The sequence below is a fragment of the Hemibagrus wyckioides genome, linkage group LG18 (assembly GCF_019097595.1).
Source record: "Hemibagrus wyckioides isolate EC202008001 linkage group LG18, SWU_Hwy_1.0, whole genome shotgun sequence".
Classification (NCBI taxonomy): domain Eukaryota; kingdom Metazoa; phylum Chordata; class Actinopteri; order Siluriformes; family Bagridae; genus Hemibagrus; species Hemibagrus wyckioides.
Window position 1 is genome coordinate 21,056,163 of NC_080727.1, and position 20,400 is coordinate 21,076,562.

Sequence of the window (20,400 nt, forward strand, 5' to 3'; positions counted from 1 at the left end):
CAAGAAGGCTTTACCTTCAATATCTGCTGCTGAATTTATCCAAAATCTTACACTGTTAAAATCAATAACACACTCAGACATGTTGAGCAACAATTACTTTATTGACACTTTTATAAAATGAACACACTAGATCATAGCCGACTTGCCTTGAATGTTAGAGTGGAACATCGGGCATGTTTAAGCCCTGAATCATTCCTCAGTTCCTGAAACACTCATCAAGATTATCATCGAATAGAGGTGGAGTCTCTTGTACAATACCTAGTATCGCAGTTGAGGTCTGAAAGTCTCTGCATTTCCTTATTGCTTAGCTCAAAGTCAAAGATTCTGCTGTTTTCCTGAACGCTTTGTGGCTGCGATGAGCGAGGCAGAACAGAAATGCCCTGCTGAACAGCCCACCGGAGTAACACCTGAGCTGGAGTTCGTCCACGGCTCCCGGCCAGGTCCTTCACCTCCGGATCCTCCAGGAGTGCGCCCTTTCCGAGAGACGAGTATGCTTGGAAGTGAACTCCTGCCTCTTTGCATACCTCCCTGAGTTGTTTCTGAACAAGTTTCGGGTGACACTCCATCTGCAGCACTGCCGGAGGCACATGGCAGCTTCCTAGCAGCTCTAAAAGATGGCTCACTGTGTAGTTAGAGACCCCAATGGCCTTGATTTTGCCACTATCATAGAGTTCCTCCAGGATAGCCCAGCTCTGCGAGCGATACTTGGCATGGAGAGGATCCGTTGGTTCCAAATCCGCAACTCCGGGCCAGTGCACCAGATACAGGTCTATGTATTCACAACCCAGCTGCTGCAGACTCCTCAAACAGCCCTCTTTGGCTCTGGGGCCGTGGTCTTCTGGTCCAAGCTTGCTGATGAGGAACACGTCAGAACGCTTTAGGCCATGTTTGGGCAGGAGTTCCCTGAGGACTCGTCCTAGTTGAGCTTCATTACCGTATGCTGCAGCCGTGTCAAAGGCACGATAGCCAGCATCGAGGGCAGCACTGATGGACTTGTACAGCTCTTCATAAGTGCGTAGCTTGTACGTGCCCAGGCCCAAGAGAGGAATCTGTGTTCCAGAGTTGAGGACAGCTGCATGCATAGTGGACTGCATCTAAAAAAAATTGGTTCATTAATAAATTATTTTTTAAAAATATCATTAGCTTTCATTCAATCTGGAACTCGTAAGCCTACTTAACACCATGCTCTTCTTAATCAAAGATGGCGTACAAATATTTACATGAGATATTCATTAAAACTGAACAGGCTTCTATGCTTCATGCAAATTATTATTATTATTATTATTATTATTATTAAAAATGCAATATATAAACCTGACTAAACCAACAAAGCCAATCTTTTCCTACAGGGCTGCTGATTTGACCTTGTGGGCATGTGTGCAATCCAGTTTGGAAGATAAGTGACACGAAAGCTTCATTAATAAAATAAATGGAAATGAAAAGAACTGATCGTTCATTTTCTCGTTCTGATGTACAGTAATTAAAGGTTATGAGTAATATCTTTTAGGCTGATTTGTTATGAACTTTGCCTTACATTCTGTGGTGAATGAAGTCTGGTGAGTTCATGTTAAAGTAGTATGCCCATCATTTCTACTAATCCCCACTAGGAGCCATTGAAATTATGTCACTTTAGGGTTTTTACAATATTACTTCAATAAAAATATGGAACAAATAGTGCACTCAGTCAATCTGTCAGTCACTTATACACACACACACACACACACACGTGCTAAATCTGCTTGCTACACAAAAAAAAACAACTGCAAAGTTAGATTTCCCAGTACTCGTGTGAGACCTTTATTTGACCTCAAACTAGCCAAACCAGCATGAATACTTACGCACCATGTAAACAGGTTCAAATTCAGGACTAATACAAAATGCCGCTTCCCTCCAAAGTCATGCAGGAAACTTGGTGGAATGGGCTTTCCGGTTGCTTAATTGCAACGCGTCCTTCCGCCACAAGAGGGCACTCAGTTCAATTCAATTGTATTTGTATAGCGCTTTTACCAATGGACATTGTCTCAAAGCAGCTTTACAGAACATAACAAAAAACATGGTGCAAAATGTCCTAGATGTTAGATAAAATCATCTCTAGCGAGCAAACATGAGGCGAGTGCGGCGAGGAAAAGCTCCCTTAGATGGTATGAGGAAGAAACCGGACTCAAAAGGGAACCTCGTCCTCGTTTCGGAGAGTGTGATAAAGAACAATGTCCTTCGTACAGTGATGTAGTCAGTTGTATTATGTACAGTATTGTTTATGATTGTTGAGGGGATGGAGTAATTAACATTTTTCACTAAGGAGTAGCACAAATTTCTATGCAGCCTTGTACAAGATCTCAACCACTGAGAGAGGAATTTATTCATGTGTGCCCCAACCCTGGTCCTATCCTATATATTTTAGTGTTTTACCTTCACAAACCAAACCCAGTTTAATTCAGGAAGGGCTGTTAAATAGCTGATTAGTTGAATCAGATGTATTGGGAGGACACAGGAGTCTCATGGGCCAGGATTGGAAAGCTGTGTGTTACTGTGGTGAGTGATTCAAAGCACTCAAAATGTTAAGCTAGTGCTTTACAGCAGTAACGCCTTCCATTCTTTCAGTTTTATCCCAGTCAGGTGTTTCTGGAGCTTCTCAACTGGATCTGAGGAGGGAATAGATGCTGGATGGGATGCCGGGCAATATAAAGGCACCACACACACACACATTCACACCAGGGACTAAATCTACTTACACTATATCGGCAAAAGTTTTGGGACACCCCTCCAGATCATTGAATTCAGGTGTTGTTTTTCAGGGGTTGGGCTCGGCCCCTTAGTTCCAGTGAAAGGAACTCTTAAATGCTTCAGCTTCATACCAAGACATTTTGGACAATTTCATTGGTCAGACATTTGGGGATGGCCCTTTTCTGTTCCAACATGACTGCGCACCAATGCACAAAGCAAAGTTTGTAAAAACACAGAAGACAACCAGATCATCATAATAGAGCTGTCTTTATTGATATGTTCCTTACATTGACAGAGATACCCTGGAAATTTACAGGAGACATGTTTGTTAACAAAACGATTTATATTGGATTTTGTTTTTCACCTAGAAACCAAAGAACAGCACATTTGCATTGCAGCACTTAAGGCCAGAACATATTCTGAAAGTGAGTTATTTACATCCAATGAATCTGATTTGACTTTATAAAGTTCTGGTACACCAATGGCTATCAATCCTTTCCAAATTTGGGATGCAGAGCGACTATTTTTAGAAACCTGGTTTTGGTCAGTATATCGTAGTGCAATCATCTATCACATAAAAACAGAATTTATATTCTTCAACCAAATAAATGTCATTTACACAATTTTCCATCTACTCCATATACAACGAGCTGAAAAATGTTTGGTGTCTGAAATTTTATTCTTCATGTTTATTAACAACCATCAATTAATAAATATCTGTTTCACATCCCAAAAAAAATCCATAAAGGTATCAGACTTAGACAGGCTCCAAACAACCAAATCTTCAAATGTTTAAATACAGGTTTCTGTAAGATAGCAGGCATCACTGATATTCACAATAGCACCATTATTTTCTACAATTCAAGTACTTCACGATTGAAATGAACACTAAGCGTTCACCTTAGCCTATTCAAGAAGCCTCTAAGAGAAACTATTACTAAGGAATTCTTACGCTGAAAGGGTAGGATTGACCCCAAAGTCGACCATGATCGGCTATACCTGGACTTCACACTGATCTCCAAAAAAACAACCATCTCTCACAATTATTGGCATTCTTAGAAATTAATAAGAACAAAAAATGTCTACTCTCCAGTAGACGACGACATCCATGACTTCTTATATTTTCTGGGATATAAATAGAAGATAACACAGAGGCCAAAATCTCTTCGTCATTCATCAACATGTGGAGGATTAGAGAATACAAAAATAAACTGGGAAGCGTGTTGACCTTCATAAATCAGTCAATGGCTTTAAAAATAATTGGATGCCTGTAAATATCCTTATCCACTGTCAGGGTTATGTAAGAAGTTTAAAACAAGCAGAGCTATAAAGATCTTTACAGGATGGTCCTGTATTTAACCCCTCACACACAGTGAAGAGCCTGTTAATGGTTTTAGAGAAAGTTAGTCTCGTACAGCTAGAACTCGACAGAAGGTTTGGACGTTATAGCAGCTTTTATTGGCCAAGGTCTGCCCAATAAGCCGTCTAACGGACATGTAAAGTAACCAATCACAGTTTTTCTCAGCATCACAATTAAGGGTGTGGAGATGTAACATTGTCCCTCTAAAACCAGACCGGTGTGCAACCACAAACTGCTCCTTTAAGAAAGTTATTCAACTTGAGGAGTCTATGCTGTGAACTTCAGATCATTTGCAAAATTCAGTGTTTCTCTGATCCTCATAAGCACGTATTCTTACACGACAGCTTCCTTCTTCCATGTGGGAAGTAGAACGTCACTGTTCCTAGGCTTGTTTTAAAAAAAAAGTGACGCAGACTTCTCCCGGAAATCCTGGGAGAATCAGACGCTGAGGTTTTTTCCAATTTGTTGTGCCATATAGATCAGACATTCAGCCAAAGTTTTGTGGGCATGACGTCTGAGGCTGAGACTATAGAGAGACAAGGATCGTGGATGGAAATTTGCAAAAGATGGCAGCATTTTGTGGCTCACCAAATCTACAATTAGACACCACCTCCATGACAACAAACTACTTGGAAAGCATGACAGATTAAAGCTTTTCCTTTTATCTAACCACAAATATAAGTGAGTTCCATAAACACTACTGGATCTGGGTTCTATAGTCAGATGGGAAAAATAGAGTTTTCAAGTCTAAATATGGGTTTGGACCAAAATGATGGATGGTTATATTTAAAAAAAAAAAAAAAAGCCTAATCCCAACTGTTAAGAAAGGTTTTGGGCCTTGGGAACCAAGTTAAAGTAGATGGTATCAATAAATCGATGACCGGAGATACTGGGTCATCTTTCAGCCGTACAATGATCTAAACCATGTCCAAATCCACAAAATCAATCTTCTAGCAGGACCATGCCAGTTCTCTGAACTATATTCCATGGAAAGGCTGTGGGCTGAGCTAAAGAGCATCCACAAGCAAGAACATAAGACCATGGAGGATCTTGGACAGATTGTGTGTTAAGGAGTGATTTCAGAATCCTTGATATTTGTAGTTCATCTTCAGCCCATAATTGCAATATTAATGTGGCCAAGCACTGCGATATTAATATTCAGAAGTACTGCATTACTTGAGATGGTATTTTTACTGTGTCCTAAGGCACATCAGCAACTGCAAGAAATTACATAAATCTAACAGGGTTTTCCTTTCATTTATTTACATATATTACTAATTACATATATTACCAATGTTCTAATCAGGGTACTTGGGCATCTCTACTTACCTGAATCCTTTTACACTGAGTGAGAACATTAACAGTGGTTCAATCTTGCGCAGATTACATGTTTTGGTGTTTGGCTTTAGTGTAAACCACCACCAAAACAACTATTTAAACTGGAAGCGGCGTAAGCCATATAATTAATGTTTGGGATATACACTACATTGGGGTACGTGAACACCAGTCCATCACACCAATAAGCGGTTCTTCCCAAAAGGATTGGAAACACTCAAGTGTCTGGAGGTTTAGATTTATGGCATTTAGCTAACACTTTATTTAGAAAGCTGAGAAGCTGAACTTTGAGGGCTTTGCTCAAGGGCCCCTGAGTAGCACTATGGAAGTGATGGAATCTAAACTCGAAGGTCCTAAGTCCAAAGTCTTAACCGCTGAGCTACCATTTCCCATTAAGATTTCCTTCCCGGAAACTAAGGGGCCCAAGCATGTTCCAGCATGACAATACCCCTATGCACAAAGCAAAATCTCTAAAAACAGACAATGTATGCCAAAAACACGACCTGCACCTCAACTCCACTGAACACCTTTGGGACGAACTACAATAGTGACTGCACCCCAGGCCTCCTTGCCCAACACCTAGCTTCACTAATGCTCTTGTAGCTGAATACACACAAATCCCCACAACCATAGACCTAATAGGCTAATGAAAAGCCTTGCCAGAGGAGTGGAGGCAGTTTACAGTAGCTGAGCGGGAACAACTCAATATTAATGACCATAGATTTTAAACGGGATGCTCATCAGTGAAGGTGTCCACATACTTTTGGCATTGACTGCGTATCCATGAGTGGTTAGCTAAAAATGGAAAATTGTGTAAAAACAAGTAAACATTTCTGCATTTTTCTCATCCAATCACTGAGACTTTCACACTAGACTATCAAAAAATAAAAAATTACTCCAGAAACACTTGCCTGTTTCAGTCTGATAACTTGTATGGGAAAGGGGGGGGAAAAAAACACAGATTTGACATGGGTGATTCAAAAAACATGAAAATGTTTAAACATAACCTTCTTTCCAAAACAAAACATTCTTTCCAATAGTACTTACCTGTGTATTTAACTTACCTGTATTTCACATGTGGCAAGCTACAGTTAGCTACAATGCTTTTAATAATGCACACATATTTAGGAAACGTTTGGCCAGGGATCAAGGCAGGGAAGTAGAGTAATAGCAGAAGTTGTTTTGGAAAGTTTGGAGTAGTATTGGACCCACCAGGCCATTTATTTATTTATTCATTCATTCATTCATTATTAGCTCGTTTCTTGGCTTTATTTGCAAAAGAGTGGTCAGGTCAACAGGTCACTTGCACGAAACGAGTGTTAACGGGTGCGAAAAAGACAGGAAATGTGTGCGAAAAAATAATAACGGTACAACGGAAAAAAACGGTAGTCAGATCAGTGGATGTTTTATTTAAACGGCTAGAGAGACAGCGACTAAGTTTCTTTTTTAAAGTAACCACACCAAGCACAGAAATCGACTTGCGTCCGTCTTAAAGAGCTCAACCATTTATAGAGACATCGGTTTGCATCCACAGTCGAGATATAGGTTTTCAGAGGTACATTTTAACAAAAGGTTTTAACAAAATGAACGCAGGGAAACATCATCACACGTAGGGTAGGCTACAATATTTGGGTTTTGGTAATAGTTTTTAATCACAAGCATGTCCAGTGTATATCGAGATGTTAAAACGTCTTGAATATCAAGAAAGGCTACAGAGTCCGTGTGAACGATTAATGGGCTGATGACAATTTTATAGGAGTAATACCGACTACGTGGTAGTAGTTTGTGTTTAATGTAGCGGATGGTCGTGCGTTTTCCCCGAGTTTCCTTTAGGTGACGCTGCATTTTCCTAGGAGGCGACGTTGTGTCCAAGCGCTGCGTGGTGTGCCGAGTCGACGTTGTGCTCGGGTGGCTGTTAAGATGCGATTTGATGATCAGTCGGCGTCCCCCGGCTCTGCCCACTACCACATATTTAATAACATCCTCCCTCTTCCTCCTCTTTCTTATGCGGGTCCCAGCTCTGGAACGCAACATAACTAAGTCTGTAACAAAGCCATCCACAAGAATGTTCTTCAAACCTCGATTAAGACCCTTACCTTTCTTAATCACATGCAAGTCACATACCATGCTTTTTGGAAAAATCAAAAAAAAAACAAAAACATGTGCCTAAAATGTTGTACAAAACCGTAACCATGCTGGTGTGGGCGAGGGTTCAATGAAATAAGGAGCGCATTAAGCCCCTGTAACAAAGAATACTAACAATACATGACTAGTACTAGGCAGTCCCTCACAATCTAAACTGACAAACATGCACTTCATTAAAATAAAATTTGAAGAAATCAAATCTTCCATCTTGAAAATATACTGAAAGTGATACCACCTACATCCTTTATACACTATAAAAAAAAAAAAATTAAAAAAAAAACCTGTCGGAATTTGACAATTTTCTAATACACTTACAGAATATTAGCTGCACTATACCCATTGTGAGAATTAGCTACAAGCATCGTAGAATATTTCCTAATTTCTGCAGATATGTCCCTGTTTATTAGCTTGCCTTATACAAAAATGTGAGACGTATAGAACTTTTGGACAAAGCAAGCTTAGTAGCCACGGCCGAAGCCGTTGCTGTACTTGTCCTCCATGTAATCATCTTTATCAAAGCCTGAGCCGAGCGAGTAACGCTGATAGCCGGAGGCCGCGGCGGAGGACGGGGGAGGAAGAGCGGAGCCCGAAGCACCACGGGCATAGCTGCGCATGTAGCTAGGAGGCGGTGGCGGTGGCGGCGGTGGGGGCGGCGGAGGCAGCAGAGACCGACGACTGCCCAGAGGGCTGCGCTCTCGGTAGTAGCGAGGGGCAACGGAAGGCGAAGGGGGTCGCTGCGGAGGCGGAGGACGCCGCTCGTAGGGGTCCCTGTCGTAAAAATGCGGGGCGGCGGCATACGGGTCGTGGCGAACACCCCTCTCATATGCTTCGCGCTCATAGTAGGAGCGGGGAGGTGGCGGCGGGAGTGGCGGTGGCGGAAGACGACCTCGAGGCGGATAGAAATCGCCGAGTGGAGGACGTGGGGGCAGGTAAGGAGGATGGTGCGGATGGGGTGGATAGTGATGGGGAGGAGGGGGGAAATAGTCATCTCCTCTGCTATTTTTGGCTTGATTACTGCGAGAGAGCGACACAAAGATTTTTTGATCCTCCAATTTCGTATGATTAAGCTCCCTGATGGCCTCCAGGGCCTCGTTTTCCCTCTGCATATGAACAAACGCATAATTCTTCACAATATCACACTCCAGCACTTTGCCATATGGCTGGAAGAGCTCCTTGATTTTGGAAGCTGTGACACCCTCAGGCACGTTGCCCACATAGATCTTGGTGGCGTTGCGCACCTTAGTGGTGGCGTACTCGACAGTGATGCGAGAGCCGTTGAGCACGTGCTTGTGCAAAGCAGCAACAGCTTTCTGGGCCGCATCCTCCTCATCCATGTGCACAAAGCCATAGTTCTTTAGGATGTCACAGTCTGACACGACACCGTGTTGCTCAAACAATGCACGCAGCTCTGCTTCTGTGGTCGCTGAAGCTACATTACCAACAAATATCTTCACCATTTTTGGGGTTTGGTAGGTTTATCAGGTTCCTTGGCAACTGGACGCAGACCCTAGGAGCAAAAACAGATGAAAAAAAATAACATCAAGATGCTAGGACTAACATCAAACATCAGTGTTCACAGCAATGCCTACTTTCCAAGAGCCTAGACACACTAACAGTGACTTTTTGAGCAGAACTTTGTATTTGTTTTGTTTTATTCTTCAGAAAATCTTCTTCTCTCTCCATGTAACGCGTTTCGATATGGAAAACGACAACAACAGTGTAATGAATATGCAAATGAGTCCGTGACGTCACGCGGAGACTTCTTGAGCACAGATTTCCCCCTGAAAAGAGTTGGCAAAACAGGGTTAACTATATTTATACCCCACAAAATGGCCGGAGAGATAACTCGTGACAATTTCATCTGAATACTCGCGATGTTATATTCTTGTCACAGCTTATTACTGGTCAAAGTTACACAGGTCATTACTGGTCAAAGTGATTAATTAAGAGCGCGCACTCCGCCATGTTTAGTCTTATGAACAGATAATAAACAGATATAAGATGGCCTCTTGAGGAAGCGGCAAAGACCACAACATAACAACAAAAAAAGCTTGACAAAACTTAACTCGTCTTATTTTTCCTCCCCAAAAACACAATCCTGTCCATTTCAGAATAAAATAAACGGATTTCTTGAAAAAAGCATTTTAGATAAATCACATTCAGACACCAGTGAGCAGGCTAAATGGTCAAGCTAGCGTATAGCATCAATCTATTGCTATTGTGCTTTAGCTATCGTGTTAAATACAGCCTGGCTTTCGCAAAATACCAAAAAATATACAGTATACAGTTATAACGTCTCAGTACTGTAGCCAATCTTTTTACAATATTATAACAACATGTACAAATAACACAGACTAATAAACCGATAAGCAAATTCTAAGTATAAACGAACACCAGCTAGCTTAGCTATCTAGCTAATCGGTCAGTAAATTCAGTAACTATATGTATATGTGTGTGTGTAATGGACAAAAATGGAAATCTTTTGTATATTGCATGTCAACATAAGGAAGTCATTTCACAGATCAAACACATGAAATCTTACCGCGAAAGCAAGACTGAAACAAATCCCCACTGTCAGTGTTTCATCAGCTGCAGAGCTGAGAATCGACCTTCCAATGACTCGATTCTTTGTTCCAATTCATTATGATCACGGGGAGTCGAAGCCTATATGCTTTGATTTGGCTCAACACAAAAAGTTAACAAGTGTGTCAAGACTTACACATCTAGACCTAGGGTCAATCGAAATGTAGTATACACTACATGATTTAATTGTTGTTCTTGTTTAGAATGGACTCTTTAAATGGAATCCTCAATCCTGTGACCGGGACCCGACTCGGAGTCGACTCCTAAATTTCCCGGAACTTGTCGGCTCCAGAAGTCTGTATTCCAAGGAGACAAAATTCACCTTAAATTCATTGCTTGCATTTGGCTATCGCACCCTAGTGGTCGGACCCTTCATTTGCATCTTTAAACTGAAATATATTGTTGTAAATAATTCAAGTGTTGTTTTAACTAGCTGTTTTTTTTATTTAAACACCATCGTGAAATAGTGGATTAAGAAATAGTTGGTATATCGGAGCATTTAGAATTTGCTGTTCCAATGGCGTAGCTGGACAAAGTCCATTTTTCTGGAGCACCCATGTGTAAAGAGCAATTCTCTAGTAAATATTGCATGTAAAGCACAAGTGCCCTGCATTTCATCAACATTATAACATACATTAAGTTTTAACTAGTTCAAAAGGATAGATGTGAAAAGGTTGTGCATCGAAGTTTCCGTAGTGTAGTGGTTATCACGTTCGCCTCACACGCGAAAGGTCCCCGGTTCGAAACCGGGCGGAAACACATGCTTTATTTTAGGTTGAACGCATTTAGTCTGACTTTTGGCAAATGCTTTGAACAACAGAAGCTAAAGGGCTAATTATAAAGACGGTGACGAAGATATTACACTTTCTTTGTTTTAATTTCCACGTCACAGCAAGTCCTTCTTATATATTTTAGCCGTCACTGGACATCAATGTATGACCATGATACTAAATAGGGTATGATGTGTAAAAATAAATAAATAAAAAGGATTTAGCTTTTTTATTATTATTATTATTATTATTATTATTATTAAGTGGTTCAACTTTCCTATCTTTAAGACACTGCTGGTTGCCATGGTTTCCATAGTAGGGCCCAGCAAACTCCTCACAGTAAAGGCTGTCCACTCTGCGGCCATCTTGGCAACTCTCCCAGGCAGTTATTTTGAGTCTTAAAAGACTCTGGCTCCTATCTGCTTCAGAGAGGACAGACCCTGATTTCAGAACCGGACTGACAAAATGGCGTAAATATAGCAAGGTCTTAGGTGAAATAATCAATGTTTGTATTACATAAATGTACAAATAATCTGTAAGGTATGTGGTACATGATCAAAAAAACTGTGTAAAGCCATGTCCTTAGCAAAAGTTTATTAAGTTATTGAGGAAAAACCTTTCCGGCCCGGAATGCGTGTATTTTGTGTGTGGATGTGCCTTCGGTCAGTCATTCCATAGGCACTATATAGACCACCTAAGATGCCTTCTTTCAAGGTTTTAATATGAAAACTGTGTCTAGTGTAATTTTCATGTTTTTTTTTTTTACATATTTTATATAATAAAATGGAAATAACTCTGGGCACTTAAATGATTCAAAGTCTTATCAGTCTAGGTTTACATTCCTCTAAGCAATCCACGTGTTAATACTCTCGTGACTCACAAATAAAATTCCCTCATATCCGGCTTCCTAAACAAGGTCCAATTTGACTTTTTATAACATTCGTGCAGTGATGAATACCGTTTCATCAACACGCCATGGCTGATAGCACCGAAACATGAGGATCGCAAAAGAAAATTCAGTGGAAAAGAAAAACATCTGGCAAATCAAGAGACAACAAATCATCCAACTTTTTTATTTTTATAATATAATCTTCTCCAGAAAAAAAAAGGCAACAAAACACAGACTCATTCCAGTGCAGCACATTGAAACCAACCAGCAACTCTTAATTACACTACAATCCACCAATAATGACTTAATTGGCCCTTAATTAGTTTTTGACATATAACCCGTGCAGCAGGAAGAGAAAAAAACCTAATTGTCTGGGCTTAGAGTGCAGAGAGGTGATTCACCTCCAGAGCACTGAGGGTTCAAGTCTGCACTTCCATTTTCGGATCAGATACGTTAGAGACACGTTACTGTGATGTACACGTTGAGTGTGGAGGCTGAGAATGTGAACCACAGCAAGATGAGTAAAGATTCAAATTTCACTATGGCTCTAACTAAATGTGCGTAGTACTTCAGTCTCAGTTACCCATCACTAATCGTGCTGTACATTCAGTGTCAAAACCACCAACCTACCTCTCTGTTCATAACCAGTACTCTGGAACTGGAAGTAACAAAATCAAGTAACGTGTGGGATTGGGGAGGGGGGAGGGGGGGATTACAGCGTGTTGAGACGGTTGCTGGTTCAAGTTTGTAGTATAAGAATCACCAGCAAACACTTTTCAGTTCAATAATTACATCAATAAACGTCCTTCCTCCATCACTATACTGTTTAAACAGAAAAGACTCTGAGGAGCAAGGAAAAACCACAAAACTGGAAACACAAATAAAAGATGACAACAAAATACAGGTGGGGGGGACTGAGGGGGCTGGGGGGCGATGTGGGGACAGAAAACCCAAACCAAGGAAACAGCTCCCACAAAAAAATAAAATAAAATAAGAAGAAGGAAAAAAAAACAAAAAAAAACAAACAAAAAAAAACATCAAGGGGGCCCTCAAAACATCCATACACACACCGACCTCCCCCACCAATCTGTGCTAAGCATCCTGCTTCATTTACAGTCTTTAAACTCGTCACTGTCCCTGCTTCTGATGGCGCCACTTTTTGTCCATTTTCTCCTTAACGCACATCTGGGCTACAGCTCTCACTTCTGCACATAATTCGGTATTAGCTTCGTCCCCAAATCATGTTTCGATTCCTCACAGCTTCAGCTCGTTGGCAATCTTGGAGGCGATGTTCTTGAAGGCGATGGAGGTGCCCGAGATGCGTTTGAAGCGCACGCCGTTGAGGGAGAGGCGGGGCAGCTTGCACACCTCCATCTCCCACTGAACGTAGTCGTCACATGGAGGATTCCCTGACTTGCAGAGCAGCATGAAGCGCTCGCGCAGCTCATAATCGCAGCTGTTGGAGTCCAGAACCTTCCGGATCTCCTTCATCATCTCGTTGGGCTCCATGGACGAGGTGGTCTTCATGCTCCAGGTGAAGCGCAGCGAACGCGGCTTGATGTCCTTGGACGACTGGGTGGACGAGGGCGTGCTGGACACAGGAGACGAGGATGACACGGAGTCCCTGTTCTCATCCCCCGCTGATCCGTGGGTGCCTTTCTCCATCTTTTCTGCAGTGCTCAACATGGGTCTTGGGTGGAGGTGATGAGAGGAGACAAACAGAGGAGAAGATGAACAAAAAACGGTACACAATTAGGACAACACAACCTCATCCACTGAAGCAAAGCTCACATACTTAGAAGAACAGACACATTACCATCTGAATTGTACACGGGGAATCATGATTGACTCAAAAATAAAATGTGACATTATGACGCAGGGCTACAATGCAGTCAAACCACGTTGGCATCCTTTATAAAAATGTATTTGATTTAAAAAAATAAAAAATAAACAAGTCTGTACTAAAATAACTGAATTGACTAGTACTGGTGATTAGCTGGGTGGAATTTAATAATCAAGGAGAAGATCTCTGCAAGTCTAACGATCCAAGTGATTCTTTTAGGAAGGACACAAAGGACATGTCAAGCCTAATTCATTCAAATGTGTCATTCATTCATAATGAATAATAGAGCTATAACCAATTACACCCAATGTAGTGATCAGGTTTAAACATTATAATGATCGTTACTTAATTGATGTCCTCACCTGCTGGCCTCATCTCGACCCTCGCCCTCATACGGACTCCTCAAAGAAAACCGGCACAAGTTTAGTCTATTAATCACTTTTTATGGTCTTGTTACTGGCCATTAAACAGAACTAACACCTGTATCAACTCCCAATGACTAGAGGCTTCTGAGAAGATAATAGCTTAAAAGTCTTAAATAATAATAGCATTTGAATAATATTAAAGTACCTCTGAACTAAAAAAAAAAAAAGTTTTTTAAATGGTTAACACTCGAATAGCAAAATTCCATGATTTCTTAAAAAGAGAGAGAGAGAGAGAGAGACCCCCCCCCTTTATTTATTTATTTAAACTGGTATACAACGTCCATGCAAAAAAAAAAATGATCATGATGGTCTGATATGTAAATTTTGCCTTATGACATCATAATCTGAAACTTTTATCTGTAGAACCCCTGTGCTAGACTTTGTTAATGTTAGTCAGAAACAAACTGGGATCATTTAGTTAACAATTTAGATCTAATTATCCAAACCTATGAAAACATGCCACAAATTCATGACCCAGATACTGAAATGTCTGCTGGTTACAATGCATAGTGAAAGGCCATGAGGCGAAAATCATAAAGATCTTAGGGAAAAATATTTGTACATACACCATAATGCCAAAGGTTTTGGGACACCCCTCCAAAGATGCTTCAGCATACCAAGACATTTTGGACAAATTCATGCTCCCAACTTTGTGTGGGGATGACCCCTTCCTGTTCCAACATGCACAAAGCAAGGTCCATAAAGACATGGATGAGTGAGTTTGGTGTGGAGGAACTTAACTTGACCTCAACCCCATAGAACACCTTTGGGATGAATTAGAGCGGAGACTGCGAGCCAGACCTTCTCGTCCAACATCAGTGCCTGACCTCACAAATGTGCTTCTAGAGGAACGGTCAAAAATTCCCATAAACACACTCCTAAACCTTGTGGAAAGCCTTCCCAGAAGAGTTGAAGCTGTTATAGCTGCAAAGGGGCGGGACAACTCCATATTACATCCATGTGCATGTAAAGGCAGGTGTCCCAGTTTTGGCCTGCCTCGCAGTCTCCGCTCTAATTCATCCCAAAGGTGTTCTCTGGTGTGCAGTCATGTTGGAACAGGAAGGGGTCATCCCCAAACTTTTGGCAATACAGTGTATAAACAACACATGGTTTAAAACGACATTTTCAGAGGTATTTTAATATTAGACCCACACTGAGAATAATCATAACACAATCAGGTTTAAAAGCTACAAGCTTCTTACATGAACAAGAACTAATGCTGTACTACAGCTAAAAAGCTTAACCTGATCTAGACATTTGCTTCAACAGTGATATAAATAAGCATTAGCAGCCTTAGGAACGGAGAGAATAAAAGGGCAGTAAACATATCAGCACACAAACAGCTTTTAAGTAGTGAACCACTTCCACTTCCTCACTGCAGAGAATAGGGAAAGCATAAGCCAGAAAGCATTGCTGCAACAGTCCCTCCACCACATACACCACAGAGCCTCCTCAAACCCCCCCCAACCTTCACGGAGCAGCACACATCCCATCCCTCACTTACACACACACACACACACACACACACACACAACTGCACACTGATGTCGATTTCCTTAGTACATTTTAACCATTCATTTTAGCAATGAGCTAAACCAAGAATTAAAACTTAAGCTACATTGTCTATAACAAATACCGACACCCTTCCTGAATTCTCCACATGCACATTTATTATGTTGGAATTAAGCTCTATATATTCGCAAGCAGAAATGTCCTTCATCCTTTTACATACTCAAGCCTCAGGCATCTGAATCACATGGGTTGCATAGAAAAATTGTAAGAATGAGAGACGAGATGACGAACCGGGCTGTTTATTTAACACCTGCTTTAATAGAGTCGCCCTTTATCCATTAACCTAGTGAAAATATTTCTAAATTGTCTCATGATTACGTATTTTCCGGCAAGAGCAACGAAGCAGTCGATTAGCTGGTCCTTTATTGCTGTCTGGGATGCAATTCACTACAAATGTGATGCAGCCAGGTGCGATCCAGACCACCTCCGAATGTGGTTCGAGTGATTGGATCACAGATCGTCTCAGAGATGCGTACCCGGTGCTGACCATCTGTGATCCGATCACTCAGGACGCATGTTAATGCCAGGTGTAACGTTTTTTTTTTGTTTTGTCTTGGCAGAGAAAAGTGAGAACACCAGCAAATACTTTTCTAGCTGCTATGGACATACGTGGACATGTTTGTGGACCAACAAACATGCTTTGGATTAATAAATAACAGCTCTTGGTAATTTGGAGTGGTGTACGAGAAATAAAACACTGCAGGATGTGCTGTTACAGAAAAAATGGGTTGGTAATGGCCCTCAGCTTCACATCACCACCCAACTATAACAGGCGTGAACTGAAGTATTTTATTTCTTTTATATAACAGGACTCTAACGTAATTTGGGTTCTTCCAGTTGAGGCTTGCATTCATTTAGAAACGTAGAGTAGAAAGTCTTCCAATTTATATCAGTAAGTTATAGTCTAAAATCTAACTGTTTCATTTACAATGTTTTACAAACCCCATATTGAAACAAAATGAATATTAATATGCGTAACATTTATTTTTTCCCGTATTCTGGCCGCCGTATGAGGAACCGTAGTGAGGAGCGTGCGTACTGACTCCGAGAGGTTGAGAAGGCGAATACACACCCAGGGCAGACAAGACGAGGCCAGAACACAGACAAAAAAGCAGCACATCAGTTCAGCCATCAGGACACTTCAGTAACAGACACAGAACCAGGATGGTCAGGTTTCAAAGTGCGTTTTCATCTGAGGCATGTGTGACTTTGAGGAGTCGGTCATTGTAGTTACTTAACTGCATTGTAGGAGATTTGCATGAAAACAGCACAGACTATGGCACAAGGGAGACCTATTCACAAGGTCTGAGGCACAACAAACACTGACCGGAGTCAACAGCCCCAACAAAAGGGTGAGATATGAATGGAAAAGGGATCAGAGTTATTCACTGAGGGAGGAGAAGCGAGGGGAGGAGGAAAAAGACTGGAGAAGGAGCGAGCCGGGCGATGGACGCAGGGTATTAGTGAAAGGCAAAACCGTAGAGAGAGAGATGTACGATATATATATTAACAAAAAAAAAATAACAATATCCCTTGCATTGAAAGACCACAGAAGGAAAGAGAGCACTTTTTTTGCGATGATTCAAGGGTTTTGGTATTGCCTACCTTCTGGGGAATCGGAATGAGAGATTTCTACAAGGGAAAAAAAGGTAGGGAAGAAAAAAAAAAAGTATGTTCTCAAATGTGAAGTAAAAATATAGCAAAATCTGAAAGAAAAAAAAAGGATTAAGACAGACATAAAATCCCAGGTGGCCTTTCAGGTGACTTGAGGGCAATTAAGGGTTAACTGGAGGGACATAATAAGCAATAATGTTATTATAGCTGGAATTATATTGTAGTTATTAGCAATTAATCTTGAGCATTTGGGGGGTTTTATTTTGAAGGGGATTACAGATTAATGAGATTAAAAGGGGATGGGGTGGGGTTGGGGTGGTGGTACATGATCCCTTATGGTGTTTCTCACAGTGAAACCCATCCCTGCTCCGAGAGCCCATGATTACGAGGGATCGGTTCTTAGCCACTGATATCTGTGCCACTTCATACCAGCTTGTCCTGAAAGAAGGGAGTAACTGCAAAGTCAACAGGCCAAATGGGTGAACTTTGAACGATCCTTTCATCCCACAAAATGCCATAATAATAATAATAATAATTGTGAAACATTCTAAAAGGCAGCATTTCTTCTGAAAATCTGGACTAAGTGAGCTAGTAGTGATGTGACTTTGGAATAAGGTGGTAAAGACCACCGCTGCTGTCAAAATGCCCTCATATTTGGTCTACACTGGAAAAAGCAGCCTTGTTTAAAATTCATTATATAGATCTGAAGAGGAAATTCTACTTGTGAAGTCACTAGAGCTGATACAGCTATGTAATGGCCTTCAAGATGATGGTGAGGATTCTACCAGGGTTTTAAGAGTTATAGCAAGAAACCTAATTTTCTCTGGATTGTAATGGAAACGTGTTTGGGAAAGTCATAGACAGCCTTCAACTCGTACAGTTTAGTATCACTGACTAAGTTAAGGATCATCTCATCATGCAGATTTCTAGAAAGTTCAATAAACATGGCCAAGAATCCCCTACTTCTGCTGAAAAAGGCAGTTTGAGTGACAGACAAACAACACATCTCTTCCCATGGCCTGCCAGCCAGCAAACATACACAAGTTTATCTCGTATTTTCACTCGACACAAACGACTTCAAACTGAATTTGAAGCCGAGGGAGCGCAGAGAAACTGAATTCTCTCGGTGGGAAAGATGTCGCAGCACCTTCCATGTCGATCACAGCAACACTAGCCAATCACTGGTGTCTGTGAGCCCGTGTATGAAGAAGAGTTCTGATTTTCTCTACGTTATGCTTGTGTTATGCTGCCTTGTGATGCAGAATGAGCAGCAGCTGGAGAAGACACAGCTGTCTGGCTTCACAAGTCTGTGAGGAAGTACGTGTTAGCCGTACCCAGTCAGGAGCTGTCGTATGATGGGGAGAGTGGGCAGGAAGTGGCAGGTGTTTGGAAGCGCTGGGAGCCAATGAGACTGCAGGTATACATGCAACCTCAGACACCAGAGAGTGTAAGGCTGGTACCAATTATTACAAAAATCCACAAGTAAACAAGTGGAGGATCCAAAACAAACTGAATGGATACTAGCCAGCTAATATTCATGCTAACAAAAGAGAAAATGACAACATTAAACATCATACAATACGACTCCCTAAACCTGCTCCGGCTCCAGCAGCCCACCAGAGGAAGAGAGCTTTGTGTCCTTGAGACAAGGGTACAGATGGACACTGAAGGTCTCGTTGCCCTTTCCTGATTTTTTTTGGTAGAGTCCAACTGACTACCAGAGAAAAACGCCACAACTAAGCACTGCACCTGCTTCATCTTGAGCCAGAGATACTCACACAAGGTAACAGACAAAATCTGCTTCAGGTGACTGCTGCACTGTTTAGTTCAGCTTTTAACCATGTTCACTAAAGGAGGCATTTACATCCTTATTCCAAATATAGCTCATTTTGTCTCAGCTAGCTGCTTACATTACCTGTAAAAAGATCTAAAGTACATTTGAACCTTGTCTTGATATCAATCTTTGTTCCAATATTTCCAATTCTGACCCAAAAAGTTTTTAAAAATTATGTTTCTTTTCTCATCCCCTTAAATATGCATAAACTGAATTATGAACTGGAATCAAGCTAAACCGTTTCCAGTGTTTCGAACTCACCTGCGCACAAATTTGGAGGTGAATTTGCTGAAGATGCCAGTACCGGTGCGACGGACCTGGCTGTTCCCGTGAGAGAGCGACGGGGAGGCTGGTGGCCCGTTGTAGGTGGAGGTGTGCTGGTCGCGTGAGGCTCTCTGTTGGCCCGCGTGGAAAGTGCTTCTGCTCGTCACCCCTCTGGGGAAGTTGGTGCGGTCTGCTACCGTGGAGTTGCTTATGTTGTTGGTTGACGGAGACACCACTGGAACTCGTTGTGTAACGCTGCTGACATTTAGTAGACATGATAAGGATTAGTTTAATCATCAGCATATCGTCATATTATTATTTTGCTCACACTTAAAGCAGCTGATTCTGTATAAAAACATAAATTTCAACTGAATTGCGTTTTTAAAATAAATTTAGTTCGAAAACCTGAACATCACCATACATATGTATAGCTCCTCAAACATCATGATATGAAGCTTCTCTCATATCGTCCACCTCCTAGTTCACAAAACATTCCTATTTGGAATTTTTGCCCTATTACAAGTCGGATGAATATTAATTCTTTTATAAATCATGCCGACAGCAATTTTAGTAATAATTACACAGCACATAAAAAAATAAAGCGCAGGGGTTGTAAAGTACGTGTAGCAATTAATTTATGAGCCCTGGCTGAATGATCTCTAATGCTTTCAAAATGTTAATAAAAACCTCCCTCGATGATTTCTCTCCCCCTCTCTCTTTATATATGCATCTCTGATTCACTTTATTTACTTATACAGTTACATTATTCCCCCTTTTTTTTTTTTTTTATCATTTTGTGACATACAACATTTCCCAAATTGCTTATTTAACACAACACTTATCCAAAGGGGGGCGGGCCTTCCTTATGCCACAGATTTAGCAGCTTTAATACTAATTACTAATTATTAGCAAACCGCTCCATTTCCCTTAGCCTCATGCTTTCCCATAATACAACTTGGGCAATCGTTACAGTACTTTATGGCTTATAACTGACATCTTTCTTCATTCTATCGTCATTATATCCACCATTCGTCCTAATTCT

At 41.2% G+C, this 20,400-nt stretch overlaps 3 protein-coding genes and 1 non-coding gene across 16 annotated transcripts in view; 1 reads left to right on the forward strand and 3 right to left on the reverse strand.

The window, feature by feature from the left end:
- Window positions 1-79: 79 nt before the first annotated feature.
- On the reverse strand, window positions 80-1,937 carry zgc:110782 (uncharacterized protein LOC541358 homolog). Its single transcript, XM_058415471.1, has 2 exons — window positions 1,843-1,937; window positions 80-1,094 (listed from the first exon to the last, which is right to left on the reverse strand). The coding sequence occupies exons 1-2, from the start codon at window positions 1,843-1,845 to the stop codon at window positions 225-227; spliced, it is 873 nt and encodes a 290-aa protein (XP_058271454.1). The 5' UTR covers window positions 1,846-1,937; the 3' UTR covers window positions 80-224.
- A 1,088-nt stretch (window positions 1,938-3,025) lies between these two features.
- Window positions 3,026-10,414, reverse strand: zgc:77262 (uncharacterized protein LOC402952 homolog). The gene is made up of 2 exons (XM_058415470.1): window positions 10,107-10,414; window positions 3,026-9,071 (listed from the first exon to the last, which is right to left on the reverse strand). Exon 2 carries the CDS (start codon window positions 9,019-9,021, stop codon window positions 8,023-8,025), a length of 999 nt encoding a protein of 332 aa, XP_058271453.1. The 5' UTR covers window positions 9,022-9,071; window positions 10,107-10,414; the 3' UTR covers window positions 3,026-8,022.
- Window positions 10,415-10,833: 419 nt separating this feature from the next.
- On the forward strand, window positions 10,834-10,906 carry trnav-cac (transfer RNA valine (anticodon CAC)). Its single transcript has one exon. It is a non-coding gene; the product is annotated as a tRNA-Val (tRNA).
- A 1,068-nt stretch (window positions 10,907-11,974) lies between these two features.
- The window catches only part of mark2a (MAP/microtubule affinity-regulating kinase 2a), a 35,702-nt gene continuing 27,276 nt past the window's right edge, over window positions 11,975-20,400 (reverse strand). For 7 of the 13 annotated variants that reach the window (XM_058415899.1, XM_058415896.1, XM_058415900.1 and 4 more), the window contains 4 exons: window positions 19,356-19,616; window positions 17,252-17,278; window positions 14,012-14,050; window positions 11,975-13,496 (listed from right to left, as the gene is read on the reverse strand). In XM_058415899.1, coding sequence (XP_058271882.1) covers window positions 13,061-13,496; window positions 14,012-14,050; window positions 17,252-17,278; window positions 19,356-19,616 — 763 coding nt within the window. In that variant the 3' untranslated portion in view covers window positions 11,975-13,060. The other 6 variants (XM_058415892.1, XM_058415898.1, XM_058415891.1 and 3 more) reach the window with 5 other exon arrangements.

Bases quoted from the DNA above. Each gene is read 5' to 3' on its own strand.
- zgc:77262 (XM_058415470.1), bottom strand. From the start codon at position 9,021: ATGGTGAAGATATTTGTTGGTAATGTAGCTTCAGCGACCACAGAAGCA.